The sequence below is a fragment of the Electrophorus electricus genome, chromosome 2 (genome assembly GCF_013358815.1).
Source record: "Electrophorus electricus isolate fEleEle1 chromosome 2, fEleEle1.pri, whole genome shotgun sequence".
Lineage (NCBI taxonomy): Eukaryota > Metazoa > Chordata > Actinopteri > Gymnotiformes > Gymnotidae > Electrophorus > Electrophorus electricus.
In genome coordinates, this window is record NC_049536.1 from 24,860,297 (window position 1) to 24,887,125 (window position 26,829).

At 51.5% G+C, this 26,829-nt stretch overlaps 1 protein-coding gene across 7 annotated transcripts in view; it reads left to right on the forward strand.

The window, feature by feature from the left end:
- Positions 1 to 26,829, forward strand: part of hdac4 (histone deacetylase 4) — a 110,241-nt gene that overhangs the window by 33,017 nt on the left and 50,395 nt on the right. For 6 of the 7 annotated variants that reach the window (XM_035519886.1, XM_035519889.1, XM_035519890.1 and 3 more), the window contains exon 3: positions 10,455 to 10,523. In XM_035519886.1, coding sequence (XP_035375779.1) covers positions 10,455 to 10,523 — 69 coding nt within the window. Of the gene's footprint in view, positions 1 to 10,454; positions 10,524 to 20,982; positions 21,158 to 26,829 lie in introns of those variants that run through there. The other variant, XM_035519894.1, reaches the window with a different exon arrangement.

Below are 26,829 nucleotides of genomic sequence, written 5' to 3' on the forward strand. Positions count from 1 at the left end.
TCCATTTTAATGTTGGAGGATATATCCAGTAAGATTCTAGCAGAATGCAGCGTCTCTAGAATGTTCTACACCATGCCCTCTAGGTAATTTTGCTGCTGGTGGTTTTGACCTGATCACCCTAACTGCTGCTGGCCGCTCCGTAGAGCTGTGTTTCTGTAGCACTGCTGTTTGGAGACCCTAGACCCCCTGAGTAGAGATGACCCCAGGACTGGGGTCACCGCTTCTCCCACAACAGAGAGAACCTGCTGTGGCATTGAGATTTTTTGTTGGCCCCTTTTTTTGTTGTTTTTAATCATGCATTTATGAGGAGAAATGTTTCCAGCAGTTGTTTAAGATTCGATCTGACGGGGCCCCCCCGTCCCGGCAGTGTTGTTCATCACATCATTTTTGTTCCTTTTGCACTGCATTTTACTGATTCCGAGAAGCTTTCGAGACAGTCCGCAACTTCCTGCCCAAGAACAGACTAGTTTTGACATTTCTGATCACAACTTGTAGAGTCCTGGATGCAGAGGCTGCAGTCAGAGACATCTGGAGACTGTACAGTGCTGCTGTGTGATCCAGGCAGAGACCTGAAGAGGTTGGACAAGGCCTTGCACCAGCTCGGAGCCCCAAAGTGATTTCCAAGCTGCACGCACGCAGAAACACGAACACACATGCAGATGAGTCCACTCAGGCCTCTCCTGAAGTTTACATGACTCATCACAGCCTGTTCTTGGGCCACACGTGGCTTTCTGCAGTAGTGGCTTACCTCTGCTCTCAAGATTTAACGCCTGCGTTTAGCACAGGTTTGTCCGGAGAAAAAACCCCTTTGTTCTTTCGATTGTGGTCTCACCCCCACTGGTGTCAACGGTTTACCGACTGCCACATGTCCCAGAGTTCGCAGCCTCCTGCTGTGGTGTCGTCTGAGTGTGCGCGCGGCGGGGGGTAGCGCCAGTGTGATGTGGGAATGCCCAGGTTCTGCTGCTGTAACGCGCTGACGCTATGTCATCACTTGCCCTTCTGGGGGCGTCTCGAGCAAAACAAGCCGGTCCCAGTGGGCGTTGGCCGACCGCAGGCGTAGAATGTCAAGGGTCATATCCAGTCAGGGGTCCCCTCCTCCGTGGTTTCAGTGGCTCTGACGTGGTGTTTACGTCTGTGCGCGGCGGTGATGATAAACAGGACGTGGCCTCATTACGCGTTGACACCAGGGCCAGGAGTGCGAGAAGAGAGCAGCTTGACACAGCTTTTAACAGCACGTCACCCGGCACACGATGCCGCTCCGCCTCGTCTTCTCTGGGCCACCAGAGTACTGGTGTGAAGAGTCTTTGAGGTAATCTCATGGAACGATCGCACATCACATTATCACTTTTTTTTTTTTTTTTCTGGAATGTTTTTTTTCCTAAAAGCTATCTACTTGTAGGTTTCTGGCTGGTGGTGTGTAATTTCCTGTGAGTGCAGGATACTGCTGGGGCAGCATGTGCTGATGTCACTTTGCCCCCTTATGCTAAGGTCCCGCTGGAGGCTTATTAGCATCAGGCGGGTGATCTTTACCCCTGCCGCTGCCATATGCCCTTGAGCAAGGCACTTCTGCCCCCCCACCCCCAAGTTCCTCTAGCTCTGCCCAACTCCAACCCCAGCCGTGAGGGTTTGAAAAAGAGCAAAACAACAACGTGTTAGAAAGGGTCGCAAAGATGAATAAATAAGAGATTGAGAACAGACTGTAGTCTTCGCACTAGTCCAAGTCTGTTAAAGCCATATCTAAAAAACCCAGAGTGGAGGACAGTCATCTCTTGGCAGGTTTGGTTTTTTTATCAGAGGAGCGACATGCGGTCCTGCTGGCTCCCGTCGCCCCCCGCAGGCATGGAAAGGCTCGTCTGAAAATCAGTTGGGTCCATCGTACCTGCTACTTACCCAACCCGCCGCGTTTTTTTTTAGCAATAACTTAAGTGCGTAGCTCTTCTAAGAAGAGGGGGCAGCGGAGAGATCAACCACCTTGCGGCACGCTGGGGCTAATGACCGGAGCCGCACCAAATGGAGCCGGGCCCTCGGAGCGGCCCTGCGCCCGGCCCCAGCTGTTGTGAGAGCACGAGTTCAGGAGCGATCGTTTCTCATCGGGGAGAGGGAGAGTGCCGACCATTAATGCTTTCCACTGTGCTGCTAATAGCTGCCGTCGAGCTCCCTATTAACGCAGCCTTGTGCGCGCATGCCTTTTTCTTGCTTTTCACTCTCTTCTCCCTCTCTCCAACCCCCCCCCCCCCTTCAGCCCATCTCTCTCGTTTTCCCTCGCTCCATCTCTGTGTTGCCAGCCCACCCTGGCTGGCGTGAGCTGCCTTTTTGTGGCCCCAGGGCGGCCCCGGGAGTGCTCGGCTGCCTGGAGTGGGGCCCTCTTGCTCTGCAGATGCATGCGCCGACGTGCTCCCGTGGCCCTCCGCTGCGGGGCAGAAGGCTCCCTACATCTCAGGGCTTGGAGGCTCCTCTCTGGGCTGCCGGAGAGACCCTTTAACCCCCCCTCCAGTTCCCCCCAGACTCCCCCTTCTTGTCTATAGCCCTGAGCTCCGGAGAACCCAGCTTGGGTTACACACTGATCCATTCTCTTTTCCCATTAGAGCCAGGACAGCCAGCCTGCCCTGCTAAATGGGCATTGTGTGTCTGGCAGGGTGAGGCCTGGTGTGTCAATGGCGCTAGTGGATGGATGGGGGGGGGGGGGAGTGATGGTGCGGGTAGGTGGTGGTGCTGGTGGTTGGAGGCGTGGTGCTGGTGTAGTGGAGGTGATGCTGGCCAGCTCCTCTGCGTGTGATGGCCACGACCGGCTCTGCTCCATCTGCCGCTGTGTCTGGAGTGGCTTCTTGCATGCTGAAAGCTCGTCAGCGCCAATGAGGAAGGGAGCAAGGGCCGCGGAGGGCTGCAGTTCCCCTTCTGACCTGCGGGGGGTTCCAGGAGCCCACTGGTTCCACACCAGCGAACCACCACGCTGGTTCCTCAAAGCCTCCCTGAACTTGCTTAGCTATGAAGCCAAATTACTACAACATTGCCTGACTGTCAAGGTGTGAAAGCTAAAAAAGAAATGAAACCGACCGCAGATGTATACGCACGTATACACGTTTTTAGACTGGAAATTCTGAGGCAGCATGTTTATAAAGCAGACGCTGGCAAGATAAGCTCCAAGGACTAAGGCCCCGATGAGGCGGCCGCTGTCTGATTCATCTCTTGTGTTTACGATGACCATAAAGATATAAAAATGCTTCTTTTATCCTTTGGGGAAAAACAATGGTAAATATGCAACTACTGATGTGCAACTACACTAAATACAGTTAGTAACATTAATATTTTCAGTCTTCTGTAGTATATTCGAAGATATCTGCTACTGGATTTAAAGCTGTTTAAAAAGGTTTACTGGATTTATTTATTTATATACATTTTTTCTTACTTTTGAGTCTTATGGAGATTATGAAATGGGAATGATTTTAGTTTTTTTATGCCCGTGTTTTTTGACTGTCTCAAGCAAAAAGAAATGTGTGTGTCCGTGTCCGTGTCCGTGTCCGTGTCCGTGTCCAGGCCCTTAACCTACCAGCTCCACCCAGCTCCAGGCCCTTAGCCTACCAGCTCAACCCAGCTCCAGGCCCTTAGCCTACCAGCTCAACCCAGCTCCAGGCCCTTAGCCTACCAGCTCCACCCAGCTCCAGGCCCTTAGCCTCCCAGCTCCACCCAGCTCCAGGCCCTTAGCCTCCCAGCTCCACCCAGCTCCAGGCCCTTAGCCTCCCAGCTCCACCCAGCTCCAGGCCCTTAGCCTCCCAGCTCCACCCAGCTCCAGGCTCTCGCCACACAAGCCCTGGCCAAGGCGGCAGGCACACAGCTCATGGCAGGGCTGTCGTCAGCCACGCGTCCACTGGGTGTCCATCTCATTCATCACTGGCTCCCGTAATGCTCCCTTGTTTTGAAGACATATTGTCTGAATTTCAGGAGCGTTAGGACCGGATGGGACGAGGTGCTCGACGCAGGTGGTACATGGAGAGCTATAATGAATCAAAACAGATGTGCAACTATACGTTTGTGGTGGCTTTTTTATTGTCATTGTGGATGAAAGATGGGCGTTGGGTGTGGTTCCTTTGCCCAGAGTCAGGTAATGCAGGGATGCTGATGGACCTTATGATCTCGGTCTCACGCCTTCATTTTCTCTCTCTATCTTGCTCTCTCGCTCTCCCTCTTATCCTTTCTTTCTGCTGGCCCTCCTCTCTCTGTAGCCTCTCAGGGAGTCAGGGGCAAGGTGACCTCATGTGGGTTTGCTATCATCAGCAGCTATATTTAGCCACGGGGCTTAGCCCCTTCTCCCTGGAGCCGCAGCGGAGCTGGTGGGGGTCGGCCTGGTCGCGCTCCGCCGTCACGGGCCGACGTGGTCATGTCATCGCCATGCACTGCTGTGTATTTATTAATGACAGCCCGGGCTGGCACGTTTGTAGAGAGACTTGCGTGTGTGTGCGCGCGCGTGCGTGCGTGTCTGTTAAATAAGGGTTGATAGCTTGTCAATTTGCCTTCCTGCTGTAAAATTAGTGTCCTGTACAATTAGAATATCTATTCTAATTATTTGTTTATATTATTTTGCTGTTCAAATAACAATCTGACGTAACTACAAACATTTCGAGCGGTCACTGAGGGTGTTTCTAAAACATTATGCCTATTTCAGCTTTTCAGCAGCACAACACATTTCAGCCACATCACCGCCAGCATGTGATATTAATCCAGTGTTGCCTACTAGGCTGGGATGGATTCGGTTTATGTGGCTTACTGGGGAAATGTTAACATTTACTGTTTTTAGTGGTGCTTTTTGAGTGGGAATGTGGGAAGTCACTCAGAACCAAGCCTGGAAGTCTGTTAAAGCACAGCAGAAAGCCCTCCGGGCAGCAGAAGCTTGGGTGTGGTAATCGGCCCTGCAACTACCCTCCCATGCACTTCTACGTAGTGTCCCTCTGGGTCCCCAACCCAACTCGACACCTGTGCAGGCCTTCCCGGCTGAGGTGGAGGCTGGAACGGAGCAGGAGGTGCGGAAGAGCCGGAAATGGAGGCTCCTTGAAGCCTCTGCACCGCTGTAATCATTTGGGGAGCGTTGCAGTCCTCCACCAGGTTGCGTTCCAAGGCTAAAAAGGCTATTTTTACCACTAGGCTAAAAGAGCAGGAGCATGCTCACTCCTCTGCTCTGTGTGCGTGTGTTTGCCCGTGTGCAGTCGTGTGTGTGCCTGCACATGTGTGGAGGCGGGCCGCGTGGGCATGGTCAGGGGCGGCTGCAGGGCAGTGTGGGGGTGTGGTTCTTCCTCGCTGCGAATACGCTCGCGTCTCTCTTCACGTCTCTCCCACGTCCCGCAGGCAGGCTCGCGAGCCCGAACGACAGCTGAACTGTGCGGCGCTGCAGCTCGGTGCTCGGCCATCCCTCGCTGCTTTTTAGCCCATAGGTGGTGTGAAGGTTATTAAAGATCTATTTAAAAGTCCTGACCTTAAACTGCCCTTCTCCAGAACACTTCCCTGACCTTTAGCCTAAACCCAGTCTCAACCCTGGCGTTTCTTCACTCTATTCTAGTTGTCCTGTATGTTTACTTCCTCTTGAATTGATATTGCTAACCCTATTTGAATTCAACTATACTACATTTATGTGCTGCATTTTCATGTGTTTGGTGAAAAGTATTTCTGTGTGTGCGCGCGCGCGTGTTTATAACCCTGGGTCTGATGCCACACAGACAGACGGACTTCTCCTCATCCAGTCCATCATGCTCTGGTGTCATCTTTCTGCCATCTGCCACTGGCTGCCCGTCTGCCCGGCTCACATCTCAATACACACACACACACAGAGCTCACTTCAGTCGTGCGTTTCCTCAGCGGTTTACACTCTCTTTTGAGCATGCGTTTTTTTTGTTTTTTTGTTTTTTTTTTTCTTCTTTTTTCGCTTTAGCGTTTCTGCGTTTGCTCGTGGACCCGTGCCGCCCTCATGTCCGATCCAGTCTGGTTCTGGAAAACTCATAGCTTTGTAAGTGGAACAGCATGACTCCTGACCCAACCAGCTCTGCCAGCCGAGCACCACACCCCCCGCACTGCACACTACACTGCGTGCACGTGCCCGGTCTGCTGTTACTCACTGTACGCACGCTCCCACGCTGCTGACTGATGCTGTTCACCAGAACTTATTCATTCACAGGGGAGGCCCAAAACTGAGAGACTGGTCTGCTGCGTCTGATTTGGGACACTTGCTATTCATTTTATAAGCCCAAAGTTACTGTGAGATCTTTTTTAAAAAAAATGTATTTCAAAAACATTTTCTAAGCACATTTGGCATCAGTGGGTAAACTTGGGTCTGTTGTCAGACCGAGCAGATCAAACAGGATGGCGTTTAATCAAGTTTTTTGGGACACAGCATCTGGTCTGAGTTAGTTTCTGGGGAGGGACAGACGGATCGACAGGTTGGGGCGTTGTTGGTGTGTGTGGGATCTGGAGAGATGCTCCTCGTACATCATTTTGGTGGGGAACGCTTGGCCTCTGAGAGTCCCGCTGAGCAGCGCTAAATGGCCTAGAGAGGGTCTGTTCCAAAAATGTCTTTTCAAAAGCCACAAAATTTGTTATACCGAGTTATAGCATGAATAGGACTTTACCTAGTGACTGTACAGGCTGTACGAGAATAACCAGCCGGATGCGTGTGTGCGTGCTCTGCGCTTCGAGCCACGGTGTTTCCGAGTGCAGTGGTCTTTGTCTGTTCCCTCTGCTGTGACGTGAACCTGAATCCCATAGATCATGATGTTGACGCCGCTGTTTTGTCATGCTGAATCAGTTGACGTTTCTAGGCTGTTTCTGTTATGCGAGTGTTGCCAGTGGACACTTCTGTCATTTAGACCCTCAATAACATTATCCTCGCCGCCACCTGATAGAAAGCATAACAGGAAGTCGTAACTCGGGAGTGTGAGCCCAGATGGTGCGACTGCGTAACGCACACAGACACGGGCCGTTAACTGTGGGGAGTGTCGGCTGTGGTTGCCGAGCGACGCGGAGCGCGTGCTCCGGCTCAGTGGGCTAATTAAAACAGCATTATGGTGCAGGCAGCATGGACGGCGACCAGACTTCCAGAAATAGAGAGCAGAGTCAGGCTCGTCTCCGAACGCAGCCGCGCGACTCCGCCGCTTCTCTCGCCCTTCCTGTCTGGCCATTCCCTTCCTCGTCCTCGCCACTCCGAGGCAGAAACGGGGGCCCGGCCGCGGTGCCGGAGGTGTCTTCTCTCCGGCGGCCGTGCGCGAGGTTTGAATCTCCCCCGCATGTGGCACGGTGGCTCAGCATAAACGGCTGGCAGTCGCGCCCCCGCACCCCCACCATCATGCCAGCAACACCAGCTCATCTGCATCCACGCACACCCACCCGGGCCCGCTGTTGGTCACGCCAGTGCGGGTTTCACCTGTCTGCTGGGGCTCCTCTGCCCACGATACACAGCGCTCCTTCTTTCCTCTGCGTTCTGCATTAAGGGGGATTTAATTAATTAATTCAAAGGAATATCTGCAGTTCTAGTATCTGTACTAGATACTAGAGCTATTATCTGTAATTTTGGTGTTTTGAATATGCATATGCTAGTGTGAGTACGACATGCGTACTACACGTGCAGGCTTGGTCTATTAACATTTCACTCAAAATGTTAATTAAATTGGCTGTGGTTAGGCTGACAACATCCTCTTTTTCCTGGAAATATCCTCTTTTCGGGACCTAAAAAAGGAATTCCAGGAATTCTAAAATGCCTAAACTTTCCAGGATCCATGCAGCTGTGTTTGTGTTACGTTGATTATTCCCTATGCGTCCCTCCTTCTTGCACGGCCCAGGTGGTCAGTCATGTACACGCCGTGCACGGAGCGACTGCTCAGCGTGTTTCTGCGTGTGTGTGTGTGTAGTTGCCTCACAGAGAGGGTACATGAAGTTTACCTTCTATATGATCTTTCTTATGGAGCCTTAACAAAGCCTAAAAATGCCCAAATGCAGAGCTGACAGTCAGGCTCTGAGGGTTAGACTCTGACAGTTTTTCTTTGCAATGTCTGTTTTGTTCATGTACAACTAATTGTGAAATCCCCCTAATTTGATATTAAATACAAGTCTGACATAATTATAGATGTATAGTGGCCAGAGTTTGTGTGGACGTCTGTATGAGACTGGATTGCTCCATGTGGACACACATGTGTATCACACATCTGCCTTGTTTAAAGGGGCTTTTTCACATCAAAAACTGATCTTCAGGAAACTATACCTGGACACATCAGAACTGCTGAAATGTGTCTAGTGAGGTAGTGGGTTGCTATGGAAACTGATTTTTCATTTATTCTATGACCATGAAAATATATATAACTATATTTTTACTTTTTAAATTATTTTATTTGCGAGGAACAGCTGAATGGAGATGACTATCTGGCCTTTTAAGCACTGGAAGCAATTTTGATTGGTCCTGTAATCTAATTAATATACTTTATTAAAACTAGTTATGTATACATGCTCTCCTGAGGCCTCCTGTCTGGGAACCAGAGTTCCCTAGTTTAGTTCAGCTCAGGAGGGGGCAGCTTCTCCGGCTAAAGAGTTGTCGTAACCAAAACCCTTTTTCTTCTCTGACAAGTGATACTGAAGTTACTGTTTGCATTTGACATGATCTTAAAGAGACTGCTGGCTAAGCAAGAAGGAACTCTGGATCCAGATTGAGTCTCAGTATTTATTGTTATTTCAACCTATTCATGTGTTCACCTGAAATGTAGTTGGAGTTTCATGACAAGCAACTAAGTGTTACTGAGTGCAAACTCAGCAAAAAAAAAAAAAACCCAAAACCCCAAAGTGTTTATATGTGTGCACAGCCCAGCGGTTGTTACAGTGAGTGGAAAAACCTTTGGATTTGCATATGCTCACAAATCCATGTTTAACCGCTCTCTACAGAGTACCTGTTCTGTCATAACTGTCAGCAAGCCCAAGCTGGATGTGTGTGTGCATGCATGTTTGCACGTGTGTGTGTGTGTGTTCAGATCCTCGCGTCGTCCCACTGGTGGACCCAGGCCAGACACCCTCTCTTCCTCGCGCTCCTCCCCAGTCGCTCGCCTTCTCTTTTGCTGAGTAAGGACTGGCTCGTGCTGGCACCCTGACACCCTGAGCTTTGACGGCTCTGAGGCTGGACGTTGGTACGCCGAGGTGTGTGCGTGCGTGTGTGCGTGTGGTGTTGAGTTCCTGGAGAAAGGAGAGCAGGATAGGACACAGAATGGAGGCGAGTGAATAAACTTTGTGATCTTTTAGAGAAAAGCTCAGGCGTGAGTTTGGGTTGCGTGGACCGTGTCTCGCTGGGGCGCGTCTGACTGAACTGGGCTGGCTTTTCGGGCTGCAGTGTCCTTTCCAGAGCGAGCCAAGCCACCGAGCTCGTGGGACTGAAGGTCGGCCCCGTCAACGTCGCGCCCGTTGTGGCTGGACTGGATGATGATCAGTGTGGCGCGCTGTAGACTAGTTGCCTCCTAACTCTCACATTCGCTGTCTTTCCCCCTCTGTCCTTCCTGCAGTCAACGCAGCTGCACTATGAAGTGGGACTGCAGCTTTCTCAGGCTTTCTTCCAAAGTCAAATACCTAGCAGCCTTGATTTTGCGCTGGCAGCGCGGGGCTTGTCTTTGTGGGGTCGCTGGATCAGGACGTGGCTTCTAATGTTTGGGTGTCAGTTGTCTGGTGAGTGTGTCGGTGTTCTCACCTGTCATTCACAGAGCATCTCACACACATGAAATTAATTTTAATAAAAATTAAGTGTGTTACTGTGCAGTCAAGGTTTTTTGGTGCTTGTTTTCTTCTTTTTTGTGTGTGTGTGTGTGTGTGTGTGTGTATACATGTTTCTCATGCTAGCTACACTAGAAGGCTTCTTCGCAGTGTTCTGCTGCCCCAGATATCGTTACCTGTCGCAGGATACATCTCAGTCAGGATACTGTGTTTGAGTGGATGTGTTTGTTCCACATTTGCTATAGCAGTAGATTATACAAATGTACGTTACTGAAGTTCCGGATGATTCCTGATGTTCTTTATGCTGTCCTGAACTGGGACACGGGTTTTGTCCCACTATTTCACATGTTTATATGCATACACACTATATACACAATATACATACTCTTTTTATCTATTGCTCTCACTCTTGGGCTTGATCTCTCTTTCTGCCTCTGTGTGTGTGTGTATAATATAGCTGCTGTGTATGGTGTTTGGCAGGCTATTGTTTAAAAGTTCTGGTCCAGTCCAGCCCTGTTGCCTGTCCCCCTCTACTGTGTCCCTCTACTGTGTCCCTCTACTGTGTCCCTCTACTGTGTCCCTCTACTGTGTCCCTCTACTGTGTCCCCCTCTACTGTGTCCCTCTACTGTGTCCCCCTCTACTGTGTCCCCCTCTACTGTGTCCCCCTCTACTGTGTCACCGTGCTGTCAGTGCCCCGTGACATTTCTGAGTGTGGCTCTTCTCTCCCCCACAGATGGCCTTCCCAGCAAAGAGCAGCCAGTGGAGCTTCTGAAGCCATCTGGACTCAACCACATTCCCTCTGGTAGGACTGTGTGTGTGTGTGTGTGTGTGTGTGTGTGTGTGTGTGTGTGTGTGTGTCCTCGGACACATCTTGGACCTGGGTGTCCGTCCATAGTCAGCTTACCCGAGCATGTCGTGTTGGCCAGTGAACTGACCCTCGCGCTGCTCTCCTGTCCACCTACAGACAGATTTACCTCTAATCCGCTCCCCGAACCCAGACGCAGCTCTGCAGGATGCCCCCACGCTCCGGCTCACTCTGATGCCAATGGGCTAAAGTGTTAGCGCTGCCCCTCTGGCACACTGGGGGAAAGAGAAAGCAGACACACCACGCCTGCAGCCTCTCGGCACCCGAGGGAGGCTTGTTTTGAGTGGGTCCGGTTTGAGAGGTGTGTGTGTGTGTACGTGTACATCTGTCCGTCCCTCCGCCCGTCTGCGTGTAGGCGCTTGTCCTTCGCCTCTGCTCCTGCGCCATGGGGTTGTGAGCAGACACTCTGGGGATGATGTACATGGGCAGGTGACAGTGTGATGAAGAGTGTGTAACGTGCTGTAACGGAGTTCATTTACTCTGGCTGCTGTTATGTAACCTTTAGGCCAATCGGTTCTGTGTGCTTGAAGTTTTTTTTTAATTGACTTGAATGTCATGTCCAGGGCCTGTGATGTGTTCCGTCTCACTCCACTGCTGTATTCAGGACCCAGAAGCGGTCGTAGTGCGTGCAACGCATTACTGTCTGTATCTCTCCCTCTGGCTGCCTTGAGCCTTTTGCCTGCAAGACAGCTGGAATGGTCTTGAGTCTTGAGTGTAATCTTAGATTAGGCTGGGTCAGAGTCCAGCCTAATCTGGGTTTGAGTTGGGTTTAGACTGGGAAAGTTTAGGCCGGATTAAGGTTGGGTTCTGGCTCAGTTTAGGCCGGTTTTAGCTTGGGTTCAGGCTGGGACAGTTACAAGTAGGAAACAGATGGTCCCGAAGGCCATGTGGTCTCTCGCCTGGAGACAAGCCCACTACTCTCGGCCCCACCATGTCTCCCCATTCCATATATCCTCTCCCTCCCTGTCTCACATGCCCCCATCTCTCTCTCGCTCTCTGTCCCCCTCGTCTGTCTCCACTGGTTGCGTGTCTGTCCCCCCACCCCTCTCTGGCTCCTCTCCCCCTGCAGTAATCAGAACACTCCATACACAGCGCAGTAGTAAACCGCCACATGCTCCTTCATCTATTATTCATTCTGTGTGAAACATGGAACCATTAGATATGTATCTCAAAAGGCAGGTCTTTACAGTTTGTGAAAATAGTGTCCAGTACACTCTAGAGGTGTGTGTTTCTGTGATACTAAGAACTGTGCGTATGCTTCAATCAGACTGCCTGCCTGCCTGCCTGCCAGCTTTTGTTTGTGTGTGTGTGTGTGTGTGTGTGTGCGCGTGTTTTTGAGTGGATTTTTAAGAAGTGGCTTACCCAGTGAAAGCACCAGGGGTTATTACAGAAAGATTGCGCATACGTGTTAGTGTGTTCATATGAGCTGAATGGCTGTTCCCTACAGCATACAATATAATACAAAACACACACACACACACACACACACATTCACTTACCCCTTTTTCTCTCTCTCGCTCATTCACTCACTCGCTGAGTCTCCCCTCGGTCTCTCGATTTTGTCACACCTTGTCACCGTAGGGCCCAGTGCATGCTAAGAGCTGATGTCATTGCCCTATACTTGGCCTGCCTTATGTCTTATTCATGCAGGCTGCAGGTTTGTCATGCTTTCCCCTCTCTCTCTCCCACTGTGTGTGTGTGTGTGTGTGTGTGTGTGTGTGTGTGTGTGTGTGTGAGCACAGGCTTACGGGCTTGCAGATCATATTCATGTGCTCTGGGATGTGTTTGCTCTAATGTGGGCTGTATGTTCAGTTGGCCATTAGCTTGCAGTGCAGAGCAGTAAATGGCCACAAACCTCATGTGTTATTAGGATCACTCATGCAAGAGTGCGGACGCCTAACCCTCCGTCTAAAGCACGGCTGCGGCGGCCGTTTTTGTGTGCTCTCGGCGTGGGCGTCTACGTTAAATATTCACGGCGTGCTTGGCACGGTGTTGAATCGGGCGAGACACTGCGCTGTTACCGAAACAAACAGAGCTGCGTCAACAACAGCCACTAAATAAGGAAGACGCCGCGGCAACTGGGATCACTGGTGACAGAAGGTAGGGCAGTGTGGTGGGGTCATTTACAAAGCAATATGGTTAAAACACACACACGCTCCAGATGCAGACCTGTCTGATTCTGCCTTACTAGCACACTGATGAGAAACACCTTGTGTAATAGACAGTTGCAACAGTGTGGTGTGTGATGTTTTACACCCTTGAGTAGGAATTGGGTTCAGGTATGTGTAAATATGTAAAAGAGTATGTAAACGTTTTGAAAACCAACATTTTGATAAGTGAAAAACCATTGAAAAAACTGAATTATTTCTGCCAATATATGGACTGAGTAACTTCTGTAATCTTGTAGTTCAAATTACTAAGCATCCTGAATAGTTCAAATTACTAAGCATAGCATGCTATTTAACCACCATGTCCAGATTTTAGCTGTTATTTCCAGTAACATGGTCTTGGCTAATTATATAATTAAACCTAAAAATATCAAGATTATGATTTGAAAGGTGTACAGTTAGACACTGAATATTGGGATCAGTAGCCTGATTGACTGGGGCCTCTGGCCTCCGCATACACCTCTCCGCTCATTTGCATGCGCACTGCTTGACTGACTGGTGAGGAGCTGTTTGTCTTCTGCCTGCGCGCCGATTGGCTTCCAGGCACCAAAGTGCCAGAGAGCCTCAGGTCTGGTTAAACACTGCCAGTACCGTTTCCTGCTGCGAGCGGCGCAATGAAAATGAAGCGAATATGGAGATGAGCTTTTGACTGTCTGTTAAACACCCACACCGAGCCGCTGGAGACGTGGATGGAAATCCATTTACACTCGGCTCCAGACAAACTCTTTATTGCTGAACACAATTGAATTTGATGGCAGATTGTGCGTGCGCATGCATGCATATGTTTGTATGAGTGTATGTGTGTGTGCGCTTGCATGTGAACAGGTGTGTGGGTGTGTGGGTGTGGGTGTGGGTGGGTGTGTGTGTGTGGAATAAGTGAAGTTTTTGCCATTTGAAGAGGAGGCCCTGATGCCGCCGAAGAACAAACTGCTCTGATGAAGTTGATAGACAGATTTGCCTGCGTGTTAACTAGGCTGAGTGAGAGCAGTATGGATCATTCATTCAGAAGTGTAGCAGCCCAGTTGCCATTCAAGCCGCCAGCGCTCACGTGCGGGTGGCGTGCTAGGCACGGCATGGTATGGGTGTGGGCATGGGGAATACAGTAGACCCCACACCCTCCCCCAGCAAGTGCCAAAGACCAGCTCGGAAAACATGGCTGCACGGCTGCACACACCACTTAAAGGGGCCTGGCTCTCAGTTTGTGTGAATGTGTATGTGAGAGAGAGATTGTGGGAGTTGAAGGGAGAGGGTGGTGTGTGTGTGTGTGTGTGTGTGTGTGTGTGTGTGTGTGTGTGTGTGTGTGTGTGTGTGTGAGTAAATATTTCAGCTCTTCCAGTGGCTTTAAGCTTGGAGAAGCTCCTTGCCACTAGATTCACCACAGTGGAATTGCTTTATTTAGGCTGCTGAATTATAGATGAGCTGTTATGAGTGAGAGAGGGCTGGAGCGATGGGTGATGGATTGACAGAGTTCTTTAGAACATTCCAGGGGAAGTCATATGTACTTTGATGTTTTTTATATGTTGGCTGTTTCTAAACCCTGTCCCTGTCCTGCCTCATTGGACATGCACATGTATGCCTGTGGTCTCTCCTGTGTGTGCATCCCAGGGCCTGCTAGCTGTTCCTAAGATACGAAATTCAAACCTTATCCATGCCACATGCTCTCCTAAAGTCAAAGGTGATTTATTCTCAGTTCCAGAGTGGAATGCAGAAGACCTCTTGAAGAGCATGAAGAGTTTAGCAAAAGCTGCCGCCACATCTGTGGTACGAGAATTTGAATGCAGCAGGAAATTCAACTCGGACGGAGCAGAAGCCAAAGGTTTGATCCTGGATGGTCAAACGTTCTCTGTGCACAAGGACATGCTGTTGTTTTTGTCATTCTCAGTTTAGTTTAACATGTACATTTTAGGAATGTGCATCTTTTCTGAATGTGCCATATTTACTGTAAAGTTTTAGGTTTGGTTACAGAGGTTTACTTGCTGAACAAGCTGTATTGACGTGAGAAACGTTAAACGCCCTTGACTGTTTGGACTGAATCGGATAATGCTATTGCAAGTGGTACATCGCTGTTAAAGCCGTTTATATAGAACAAACCAGGACAAAACAAAAGGAATAAAAGAGTTTGTGCTGTGACGGGGTATTACGAGCGCGTGTGCTGTGACGGGGTATTACGGGCGCGTGTGCTGTGACGGGGTACTACGGGCGCGTGTGCTGTGACGGGGTATTACGGGCGCGTGTGCTGTGACGGGGTATTACGGGCGCGTGTGCTGTGACGGGGTATTAGGGGCGCGTGTGCTGTGACGGGGTATTAGGGGCGCGTGTGCTGTGACGGGGCATTACGGGCGCGTGTGCTGTGACGGGGTATTACGGGCGCGTGTGCTGTGACGGGGTATTACGGGCGCGTGTGCTGTGACGGGGTATTAGAGGCGCGTGTGCTGTGACGGGGTATTACGGGCGCGTGTGCTGTGACGGGGTATTAGGGGCGCGTGTGCTGTGACGGGGCATTAGGGGCGCGTGTGCTGTGACGGGGCATTAGGGGCGCGTGTGCTGTGACGGGGCATTACGGGCGCGTGTGCTGTGTCGGGGCATTACGGGCGCGTGTGCTGTGACGGGGCATTAGGGGCGCGTGTGCTGTGACGGGGTTTTACGGGCGCGTGTGCTATGATGGTGCCTGTCGTTGATTCTGAAACAGCAGTGGGAACTCCAGGAGTATTGATGGGCAAAGAAACCCATGTTGCTTACCCATGTTGCTTACTTAAACATACATACATATGTACACACAAGCGCACACACACACACACTGCCATGCGAGTCATTATGCAGTACGCTTGTCCTCCCCGGGTCAGATTATACAGGTGTTGGATTACTGTACAGTTGCCCTCTGTTCTGTAGAGATTGGGAATTAAAGCCCTGCTCGTGTGTGTGTGTGTGTGTGTGTGTGTGTGTGTGTGTGGGAAATTAGGAATGAAGCATTGCTCCTGTACAGGTGTGTAGCTGTATGTGCGTGTGTGTGCGCACACGTGGGGCTGCCTCACTGGGTTTCTGGGCAGTGCTTCCTGTTTGGTGCTCTCTAGCTGGTTGCTGTCTGCCTGGTGGAGGGACGGTGAGAGCTGTCAAGGGTCACCTTGCCTGCTCAGTGGGGGACAAGGGCGATCTAACAGCCAGGCTCCATGCCCACTCCGCACTTTTTGGCTTACAGTGCTTGCTCTCTCTCTGTCATTCTCTGTTGCATGGCTGGCTGGGAGCCAGCGTGGAGCTGCGGGGGTGTAGTTTCGGTTCCATTGTACTCCTCCACCCGTGCCTGTGGCTCTGTAGCCTGCCTATATTTAAAATAAACACCTGCTATTATTACTCCCCATCAGAGCTCCAGTTCCTAGCAGCCCAGTGTGCTGATAATTCCAGACGCCCTCCAGCCCCATGTCCCATTTCTCAACACCTGCGTACATTTAGTGCACGACTAACCGCAGCGTATACTTTTAATAAATGTGAAATTTTAATGGGTATTAAACTCCCATTAATATTTAATACTGAGGTAAATGTTTAAACATTCCTGATCGTAATATTAATGGGAGTTACCCCGGCAGTGTGAGAAGTCACCTGCGTGTACTGTACGTGTGCTGCTGGCGGGCCTTGCTGCCAGCGCTCACAGATGGCCCGCAAGCGTGCCGCATGGGCCGCGGAGAGGGGCGCCCTGTCCGGCCGCCCTGGCGCCTGCCCTGGCACGCCTTGCCAAGAGCTCTGTGCCAGCTGCCTCGCGCCAGGCCCGCCGCCGAGGTGCACGCAGGACGGTCCTCACACCGTGTCTCCCCCTCCTTCAAATCCAGTCACTCTCTCATTCGCGTGCACACCACTGCATCGCGTCAGAGCTTCTCTCTGACCTCTTGGTGAACTCCCACTTGTGTATGACACCATTAAATTTTAATTCCACCTGATTCTTTTACTTTGACCGACTGACTGATCCGTCGATCAACTGATTGGTCGATTTATTGATTGATCGAATGTCTAGCTGTTTTTTTGTTTTTTTTTTTGTTTTTGTGCCTCAGTACAGCAGCTTATTAACAGTGTTGCCCGTCAGAAGTCCGGCTGCTTCTCTGGCTCTAAAAGCTTTAAGCCACCTCCCATAATGCACTCCAAACGTATTATGTGATGGAGTGGACTGAGGGAAGGCCAAGCATGCATGCTGTAATGGTGCCGGAAGATGGATGGGCAGAAGCCCCAAGGCCCGCAGGGTCAATCCACAGCCGCGCAGTCTCCGCACTGTACAGCCTCCCCACCCAGGATGGCACCCAGGGCTGCTTAGCCCTCTGAACCAACGCTGGCTGTGGACTTAGGCCTCAGACTGTCCTGAAGACATGGAGGTGCTGTTCTCTCTGTCTGACCCCAGTCTTGGGGCTCAGTGTCGGAGATCCGGGGTGTGTGGTCCGAATCTGCGTGTAACTTGGAGCTGCTGGCCCTCCACTTCACTCGATGGTAGCTACGTGCCTGAGCTCAGTGCCAGTTTGTGACTAGGACAAACTTGGATGACAAATATTCTGGGTGACAGAGCGCCAGGTGGGTGAACACCAGAGGCAGTAGACAGTGAGGGAGGGGCTGGCCTGCCCATACTGGCGCACGCGCGCTCCCTCACCCCACACGCGCACACACTCTCTTTTGCTCTTTCTATCACTGTCATTTATGCTTCTTAATATGAGAGGCTTATTTTGGCTGTCTTTTATAACTTAAAAGCCATTCAACAACCTCCGATGTACTTACCACATTCATTATTGATGTATCCTATAGGAACAGACGTGTGTGTGTGTGTGTGTGTGGGGGGGGGGGGGGGGGGCAGTTCGGGCTAGACTAACTGGCTAGCAGAAGGCCTGTCCTGCTTGAGAGGGCTGTGATGAGCTGCTCTTCCGCTCCCCCGAGCCTCAGGCCAAAACCACTGAAGCCACACAGCCAGAGCAGCCTGAGGGAGGAATGGGGTGAGGGAGCCAGGCGTGGAGGGGGTGAGGGGGTGAGGGAGCCAGGCGTGGAGGGGGTGAGGGAGCGAGGAAGTGCAGTGGGCCACTGTTCTGGAGCCTTCACTCCACACCATCTCTGCGTATCGCAGCAAGCTAATGGAGCACAGTCACCATCATGGAGACAGAGATGGAGAGAGAGAGAGAGAGAGAGAGAGAGAGAGAGAGAGAGCGTCAGAAAAGTCACAGATATGAACACCTTCTGACTGAACAGCTAAATGATGTAGTTACCACCACAAAAACATACAACACCGCCAACTGTGCTAGAACAATGGACCCCGGTGAAGCGAGGGATCACTACTGCCACTGTGTCTGGCCAAGCTTCCGGTTGTGGCGGTATTCCTCCCTGGATGGTAGAGCTGCCGTGGCTCCGCCCCAGGTCTTGCCCTATCCAAACGGCATGCCGCTCCGTCGTCCTGGGAGCCAAAACTCCAGCATCCTCCTGTTCCACCTCCTGAGGGAGATGGTGAGGGAGAGACGGATGGAGTCAACCAAAGACATCAATCAATAACAAATGAGGAACGTTCACACACAGGCCCCGTGTCCTGAGGGTGAAGAACAACTTCTGATGCTCCTAGCAATGTTCAGTCTTATTCTTGCTCGCTCTCTCTTTCTCTTTCTCTCGCTCCCTCTCTTGCGCTCGTGCTCGCTCTCTCGCGCTCTCTCTCTCTCTCTCTCTGATTTCTGTTTACACCGGTGTAGACTTTATTTATTTATCGCTCTCGCCTGTTTGGTTGGCGGTGGACGTATCCCTTCCCACTTCGCCATTGCAGCAGTGCTGCATTATTTACTGAGCCGGCAGAGGGAGAGTGATGAAGACTCCAGTGAAAAATTCAGACCATCTCTCTCCAAGACCACAGGGGTGCTGAGGGTTGTGGGTCAATCCCTGCCTCTGTGGCTTCCTGTTTTTGCTGCGGTCCCTCCGCGGTCCTTTAGTGCACCGTGTCATGCAGCCCACGTGGTTCCTTTTGCAGAAGTTCTGTGTGCGCAATTTTGTGTGTCTGTGTCTTTGGGGTAAGTTTAACGGGCAGGAACAGGAAAGTGTGTCATCACTGACAGAGAGGTGGAGAGTACGTGCTCTGCAGGCACCTCCTACGAACGTGCAGGCCAGGCACCTCCTCGGGCCTCTCCTCTCTCAGCCCGGACTCTCGGTTGTGCGTGTGCGTGTGAAGATGCGTCAGTGTGCGCCTGCCCGAGTGCATTCTACGTTCTGCACGTAGGTTTTGTGGCTTATCAGGATCACTTGCGCGTGCATGCACGTGGATGTTCTTGACCGGCTCGGAAGTAGATAAGGGCTTGGGAAACTGGTGTATGTAGTGTGTAATTGTGTCATAGGCTGCCGTGGACTCCAGTGTGGCTCAGTGCTGGGCAGTCAGCGTCACTGCCTCACTGAAGCAGCAGTTACCTGGGGGGGAGGGCCTTACACACCTGGCTGTCCAGTTTCTCTGGATCACACAGTTGTCGTGCTCTGCTGTCCAATCACAGCACTGATGTGACTGCTTCCACCTGTTTGGGATGGAATTGGTCCGTTTCCTGTGACGTTGTGACCGGTGTGGCAGGCCGCACATGGGCCGCATTTCGGCCTGGTGCCGGAGACCTGGCGTACGCGAGCTCCAGGTGTCGCCTCCAGGTGTTGGCTTTCTGTCACCGCTGGTGGGGCATCGTGATGTGAAACACGATCTGCTGCAGCTCAACCCAGCCCGACACACTGACTATTGATTAACATAGTACTGGAGTAAATGTGGCATTGATCTAGCACCTGGGTAAGTGCTGGCCCCTATACCTGGTCCTCCCTCTCCCTGTTTCTCCTCCACCCCCTGCACTACAATGTTAACAAACCACCCCGAGTCCAACTGGCTCATCCGCGCTCTGCCTCATGGCTGTGCGTTTGGGGGTGTGCGAGTCTGTATGCGAGAATTTGCAAGCACGTGTGTGCATCCTCACTTTGCAGAGCCAGAATAATCCCGCGCTTCCTCCCGTGGCCCCCGACACCTCCATCCATCTCAGCCTTAATCGCCTCATTTCTGATTCTGTTCCAATGTCTCCCCCAACCCTAACTCATTCCGTTATGCCCATTACTCAGAGGAACCATTTTAATCACAGTTTTTCTTTCAAAGAAGGGTGTTTAAAGTCACCCAGATTAATGAGCTACTGATGAGGTTGGCTCAGGAGGAAAAATCCTCACACCATATGCCCCATCATTATTGTCCTGTTTGTGTTTTATAGCAACCAGTGCTCTGTGACTGCCTGTCAGTGAGCCTGTGTGTGTGTGTGTGTGTGTGTGTGTGAGTGTGTGTGTGTGTGTGTGTGTGTGTGTGAGAGAGAGAGTGAGTGAGCTCAAGATCAGGCACTTTATTGTAGCTACCGACATCTGGAGCATCTCACAAAAAGCATATTTCTTAGAATGAAGCCGTTCCTGATTGAATGAGGCCGCGTGTGGTGAATATCAATGGGACTGTATTCTCAGAGGATGCGAGTCCATGATCGCCTCAGTGTCTCTGACAGACAAGGAACTAGAGGAGTGGATGCGTGACTCACAGCTGTGAAGACACCACTGCTAACTACAGCTCAGGGCACCTGTGCATATATGGCATGATGTATTACCGTCAACTCTACCAGAAACTGCTATCGTGTACATAAGCTAAAAAAAAAAAAAAAAAAGTTATACACACATATACATACTGCTGTAGGTGCTGTCCTAGACTGTGTGTGAGCTCTGGGTTAAGCCCTGGTCCAGGAATAAGACCAGCATGTGCTGTGACTGGCGTGGGGAGTACGAGGTGTGATGCGCCAATCTAACTGCGACGGCTCCGAACCCATCTGAGCCCTGCTGACCTGATCACCTCTGAATCTTTCATAAAGTGCTTTCTATTCTAAATGCTCGCATGCTCTGTAGCTATGTGCGCGGCCCTCAGTGTAGTAGTAGTAGTAGTGAGAGAGAGGGAAGGAGAGAGAAAGAGAGAGGGGGAGGGGGAGGGAGAGAGAGAGAGAGAGAGAGAGAGAGAGACTGGACCTTCTGCGAATCTCCCCGGTGTTCCAGGAAGCAGAGCAGCGGTGCACATAAACACTCAGCATGCCTGTAACGGCTTTCTGATGTCACCAGAGCGAGGGAGGGGAGGGGAGGGGAGGGGAGGGGGTGGGCGAGGGAGGAAGAAAAAGGGGAGGGGACAGGCGACTAGAGGCACAGCCTCAGGGAGAGCAGAGCACAGTCACTAAGAGAGACGGAGGAGAGAAGGAGTGAGCGAGTTTGAGAGGAGGCGCGCGCGCGCGTGTGTGTGTGTCTGTGTGTGTGTGTGCGTGAGAGAGCGTACAGTGGCACTTCCTAAGGACTGGCTGTGTGTGCGCGAGTGTGGGTGTGGGACCCGGCAGCAAGAGGCCACTCTGCTCCACACCACAGAGCCTATGGGTAAGAGCTCTCTGTCCCTTCTGCCTGTGGGGGGGGGGGGGGGCTTACGGGCTGTGCAGACTCTGCTTTTATTGAATGGTGCTGATGTATGCTAGCTGGCGTGGTGACCGAGCGTGCACATCTCATCCTCGAACAGCCTGTGTATGCTGCAGGAGTCGGCGGTGAGAGCTTCTCTCTGTGTCTTTCGTAGTGCGCTGTGCTGCACTACATCGGGGTGGGTGTGTGGGTGTGTGTGTGTGTGTGAGAGAGAGAGAGAGAGAGAGAGAAAAGGAGGCAGCCAGTGTGCTGCACCAAGTGTGATGGGGCTGAGCTGTTCTGCTTGACTGTTTTGGGGTTTTTTCTTCTTCTTCTGGTTCACTGTCCAGTACACAGTGTTCAGAGAGGGAGAGGGATCAGAACAGTATGATGGGGCGCTGCTGGACTCCAGCGAGCCGCTTCACCTAACAGTGAGGGTGAGGGCGTGCTGCAGGACTCCCGGCTGCTTTAGTGGAGCAGCACAACTTTGCAGAGGGCATGAGCAGTGCTTTCTTTTCCACACTCAGGAACAGCGTGCTGTATGTGGCAGTGTTTGGGGTGTGTGTTCGGAGCGACGCCTGTTGATGGATCTGATGGCACGATGGCTAACCGTTACTGTGAGCGGATCACTGTTTACACTTGTGCCTGGATCAGTGTGTTAGCGAAAATATCAGCGTGTGCGACTGTAAAATACCTAAACATGTCGCTGTGCAAGTGGAAGGCGGAACTGGGCTCAGCGCTTTGGCAGGACACACACACTCCCCATTTCTGTCCTCTCTCCGCGCACACACACCCACACACACACACACACACACACACACTCTCTCGCCAGGAGCCCGCAGTGTCCTACCTCAATGCCATTCACAACTCAGTGCACAATGTTCAGGCTGCACCCACTCCCCTGCCTGGCGTGGCAGCCGCAGGTATGGCCCCGAAGGGGCGGGGTCCACAGCCGGCCCCGAAGAGAGCCCACCCCTTTTCACTGTCCCCACCCCCTTCCCATCAACACAGAGAGAGGCCTCAACGATTGAACACTGAATGCAAGTGGGAGGGAGGGGAAACAACTTGGACAGAGCAGGAAGAAAGTATGTGCATGCCTGTGTGTGTGTGCTGAAGCTTTTAAGTGTGTCGATAGCTGGCTGATATCTAGTCTATTAAGCCTGGGAGAGCCGTGTTTATTTGTGAAATGTAAATTCTCTTTAATCAGTGTGTTTTCATTTAAATGTGAAAGAAGAGAGAGAAGGCCCTTCTTTGGCTGTGGGGCGCAAGTTATCAGACGTGTGTGTGTGTGTGTGTGTGTGTGTGTGTGCGCGTGATTCTCTGATTTGATAAGTGGCCTCTTTCTTTAGGCACACCTAAACTCACTCTAAAAAGACCCAAGGGTTGGTGATATGGAACAGTGTTGTTATTTTGGTGTTACAGAGAGGCTATAAACAATAGCTTGTGTCAACTGTGTCACTCTTAAAATAAGCCACGTAGTAACAAATAGATGTCAGTTCATTACTTTCACCTTATTTATGTTCCTATTCCTTGGTATTTTCTTTCCGCTCATGTTAAATAGTGCATAGAATCTTGGGGGGAGGAAACATTGAGCTTTTTTTTATATAACCTTTTTAAAATGTACCCTTTCTTGTCCATTGTTACTTCTTACCAAACCTTAGAAAAGCCAAATATTGTGATAAGTATTGTGAAAATGTTTGTGATATTATGTTACTGCCATATCAACCACTCCTTTCGCTCAGGCCTCTCAACACTCCCCAGCCTCCGGCCAATCGCGGGCCATTTCCCAGGTTACCCCCTCAGGCTCCGCCCTTAGCATGCCTCTCGGTGTCCGTAGCCTCAGTTCTGCGGCCCCTGAGGGAGCTGATGTTACCCCTGCCCTGAGCTGGGCTGATACAGAATCTCCCAACCTGCTGCGCTGCACAGGCCAGATGCCCTGCTTTATATGTGGCCCTGCCAGCCAGCGCGGATTGTACACTACAGCCATCGACTGGTGGTCAAAACTGATCGATGCGAATTATCTCAAATTGAAATGTGATATCGAAGGATTTGAATGTTGTAATACCCTGATATAGTCTGTACAGCATCAGCTCAAGGCCCTGGGTGGTTTGTTTTTTTGTTTTTTTTTTAAATCACAGATTCTTTATATATCTTGTTTGGTTTGTGTAGAAAGCGCAACTGTGTGGGCAACATTTTAGGAATGTAGGACCTGGTCTCTGTCGTCATATTTATATCTTTTTCATCCTAATTTCATGACCGTAACCTATTAGCAGTCAGTGTCTTAGTTCCTCACCAGTGAAGGCACTGTTAGAACATCCCTGAAGATGCTGGAATTTGGTTGCTCATATCATTCCAGAAGGATCCAGAGTGCCTAGAGTCTCCTGGCAGCTGCTGGCCTCCGATATGGGCCTTAAATAAATCAGATTTGTTTTCCAGGACGAGGCAGAATCCTGCTGGAGGCATCCTGCTCTCTCCGGCCTCAGCTTGGAAGCCTTCCGACGGGCTGCTGTGGGCCTGAGGGATAATGCCCCGGGATAACGGGGCCCATGTATGCCCCGAGGGTTTCTCCCGTACGTGCAGAGGCGGAGTGGGCTGTGTTGGCGACACTGCCGTTGCCCGTCAGAGAGGCTCACCAGCCAATGGCTGTGTTTGTGGAGTTGTCTTTACATTAGCCTTCGTTTACTGTAAACATTCTCTACTTAATTAGCATCAGCGCTCATGTGCAATGTGTTTGGTGTGTATAGGTCTGTGTGTGTGACTGACAGAGAGACACACTCGGTTGCTCTGTGACTCTCTGCCTCTGTCTGCCTCCTGATCTTTCTCTCCCTCTCTCTCTCACTCACTCTCTCTCTCTCACTCTGCTTCTTGATCTTTCTCTCTCACTCACTCTCTCTGCCTCCTGATCTCTTTCTCTCGGCCCCTGCGTCGGGTGCCCGGCTGCCATGGCCTCCCCGGGCGAGGCGCTGGGACCTACCCGCTGCAGGCCTCCTCGTGGTCCCAGCCCCCATCGATCGCTGGCTGTCACTGCTCCTGGAATGGAAGGCATTTAGAGATGGAGTGCAGCTCTCCAGTCAGGTGAACAGCCAGAGAGGGAGATGGAGCAGCTTTTAACTAGCACTCACATCTTCACTTTAGAAACTTCTGCAAAGCTTTTATTATTATTATTATTATTATTAATAATATTTTTTTTTACAGCTGTCTTCCGGTGTTCTATTAAATAGAGATATATGTGCCTCTATTGAAAGCTTAGAAAAGTGTAGGCGAATAAGTGTAGTATTGATTGATGTGAGAGTTGTATAAGAGTGGACTGTTGCTCTTAAAAGCAAAACATTCTCTTTTTTTCCAACATGCATTAGTCCAGTAACCCTTTCACATGGATCTCCGGAAGCGTTTTCTCCGTGCTGGGCCAACATGAGGGTCGTGTGTGGCCTGCAGCCATGGCCAGTGAAGAATGAACATCACAACATTTGTTGCCTCCAAAGCAGGAAGATTCATTCCACACTGGCAGAGTCCTTCTGACATGCTCTTAACTGTGACACACACACACACACACACACACACACACACACACACACACAGGCAGACTCCTTGGGGAACATGTCTTCTTCCCCACGCAGGCCCCGCCCTGACCCTTTGCCCTGTTTTTGGGTTCAGTGAGCAGGGGGCGGAGTCTGTGAAGGAAGCGACCGTTCACATGCTCCGGCTGTGCCAGCTGAGCCCAGCCTGAAAGGAGGCTTTCTGAGGGAACTGACGTGCGCAGGCAGGGTGGCAGGCGGGCAAGACGAGGCCCTGCCAGAGGACCACCCAGCTGTTCACACACACCGCTACGCCACAGGAACCCTGCTGAGGTCATCATGACCTCATAGCGGAGCCGTCGGCCAGTGCTGGGCTGTGTGTTTAACGGTCATGATGGGTCCAGTGGCGGGCGGATTGATTGGGGGGCAGTAGGAGACCCAGCCGTGCCAAGAGAAATGTGTGCCCAGCTGATCCCAAGACTCCAGGGCTTTTCTGGGGAGTGGAGCCCTCGTAAACCACATGACCTCTCGGCCTTTCTAATTCTCTCTCACTCTCGCCCCCCCCCATCTCGTTGTCTCTCTCTCTCTCTCTCTCTCTTTCCCTTTATCAGGTTGTTATTCAGGTTTTTTTTGTTGTTGTTTCTGACGACAGGATCTGCTGTGAATCAGACTCCAGCAGGCCGCTGAGTTGCCGGTGAACCGGGCCTGCTTTGGCGGCTCCCAGCATGGACCTCATTTCTCCGTTTGGCCGGATAGTGCGCAAGGAAGTGGGCGTCGGCACGGATGAGCATGCCGGAGCGGGTCCGGCCCGGCCTCAGCAGGCGCGCGATCGCACCTGACGTGCGTCATTCACAGTCAGTGCCGACGAACGGGACGGTTACTTGCACCTATTTTTAGCTTCCTTTTCTCTGGAAGGGTTAAATTCTAACCACTAGCACTGTCTTCTCTTGCTCTCTGGTTGTTATAGTAACGGTACGGTCACCACATCTAGCCCTCACTTCTCCTTCTCTTGCCCACGTGCCTGCCTCTCTCAGCCTCTGCCCAGTCCCTCACCTCGCGCCTCCCCACAGTCTCTGTGCCTGGAGCCTGCTCGCGTCCTGTGCCTGCTCGCGTCCTGTCTGTTGGCCCATGCGCGCGAGTGTGTCTGATGACAGGGCCTTTGTCTTGGCTGGAGAACAGACGCGTCTCTGTAGAAGCGCTCATGGCTCTCAGAGAGACAGGCCTTTGCTAACGTCACAGTTATGCAGCTTTGCCTGTAAGCAGCCCAAGCCTTGGTGGGATAATGGGGTCACGGGGCCACAGGGTCATGTGGGGTTAGGGCAGTCGCGGAGTCAGATGCGAGTTGAAACGCAGCCAGGCAGAGATCGCCCGGACTCAGCAAAGAGGCTGTGGACAACGTCGGAGTGATCCAGTCTGTGGCCTTCAGCTAGAAACAATGCACTACAGTACATTAGCATTTATGTTAGCTTCCTGATTAGAGAAGTAGTGTTGGAGCGTGAACCTGTGAAACTGCCCTTCCCAGCCTTCAGGGGCTTCATCGCGAGACACTTGGACAGTTAATCGAATCCGCGTATCTCTCTCTCCATCTGTGCCAACAAGTTATGCCTCTCCAGGCGAGGTGGTGCACATGGGGCTCGGCGTGCGGAGCCGAACCTGCTTCTCCGCCCACATGTAGCGCCTTGCATGTGCAGCGTGGCTAACCTCCATTCACCTACACTCCCATGATGCTTCAGTTCACCAGGGAGCATAGTGCAACGGGTTTGGCCGCACACGAAACTCACGTGAACCGTTAGTCACCGTTAGTCTCCGTTAGTGTTCACGGCAGCACTGTGTGGGTGGGTGGGGCAGGGAGGTGTGGAAAGTGGATGTGGGTGGGTGTGTGAGTTTGCGTGGGTTCACACATGCTGGCCAGCATTGTCCATGTCAGCAGAATCTCCTTTTGCTGAACATGTCTCATGGGTGTGTTTGTTTTTCTTTTCAGCTGGGTTGCATCACTGAACTTGTGTAGAATTGCAACACATTTCTCTCATGTCCACTAAGGCTCATCCATGTTCACTAATGTTTGCCTCGTCAGCTAATTAATACTCCGACATCTTTTCTGCCTTCCCTGTGTGTGGGCCCTGTGGAGCTGAGACACCTGTA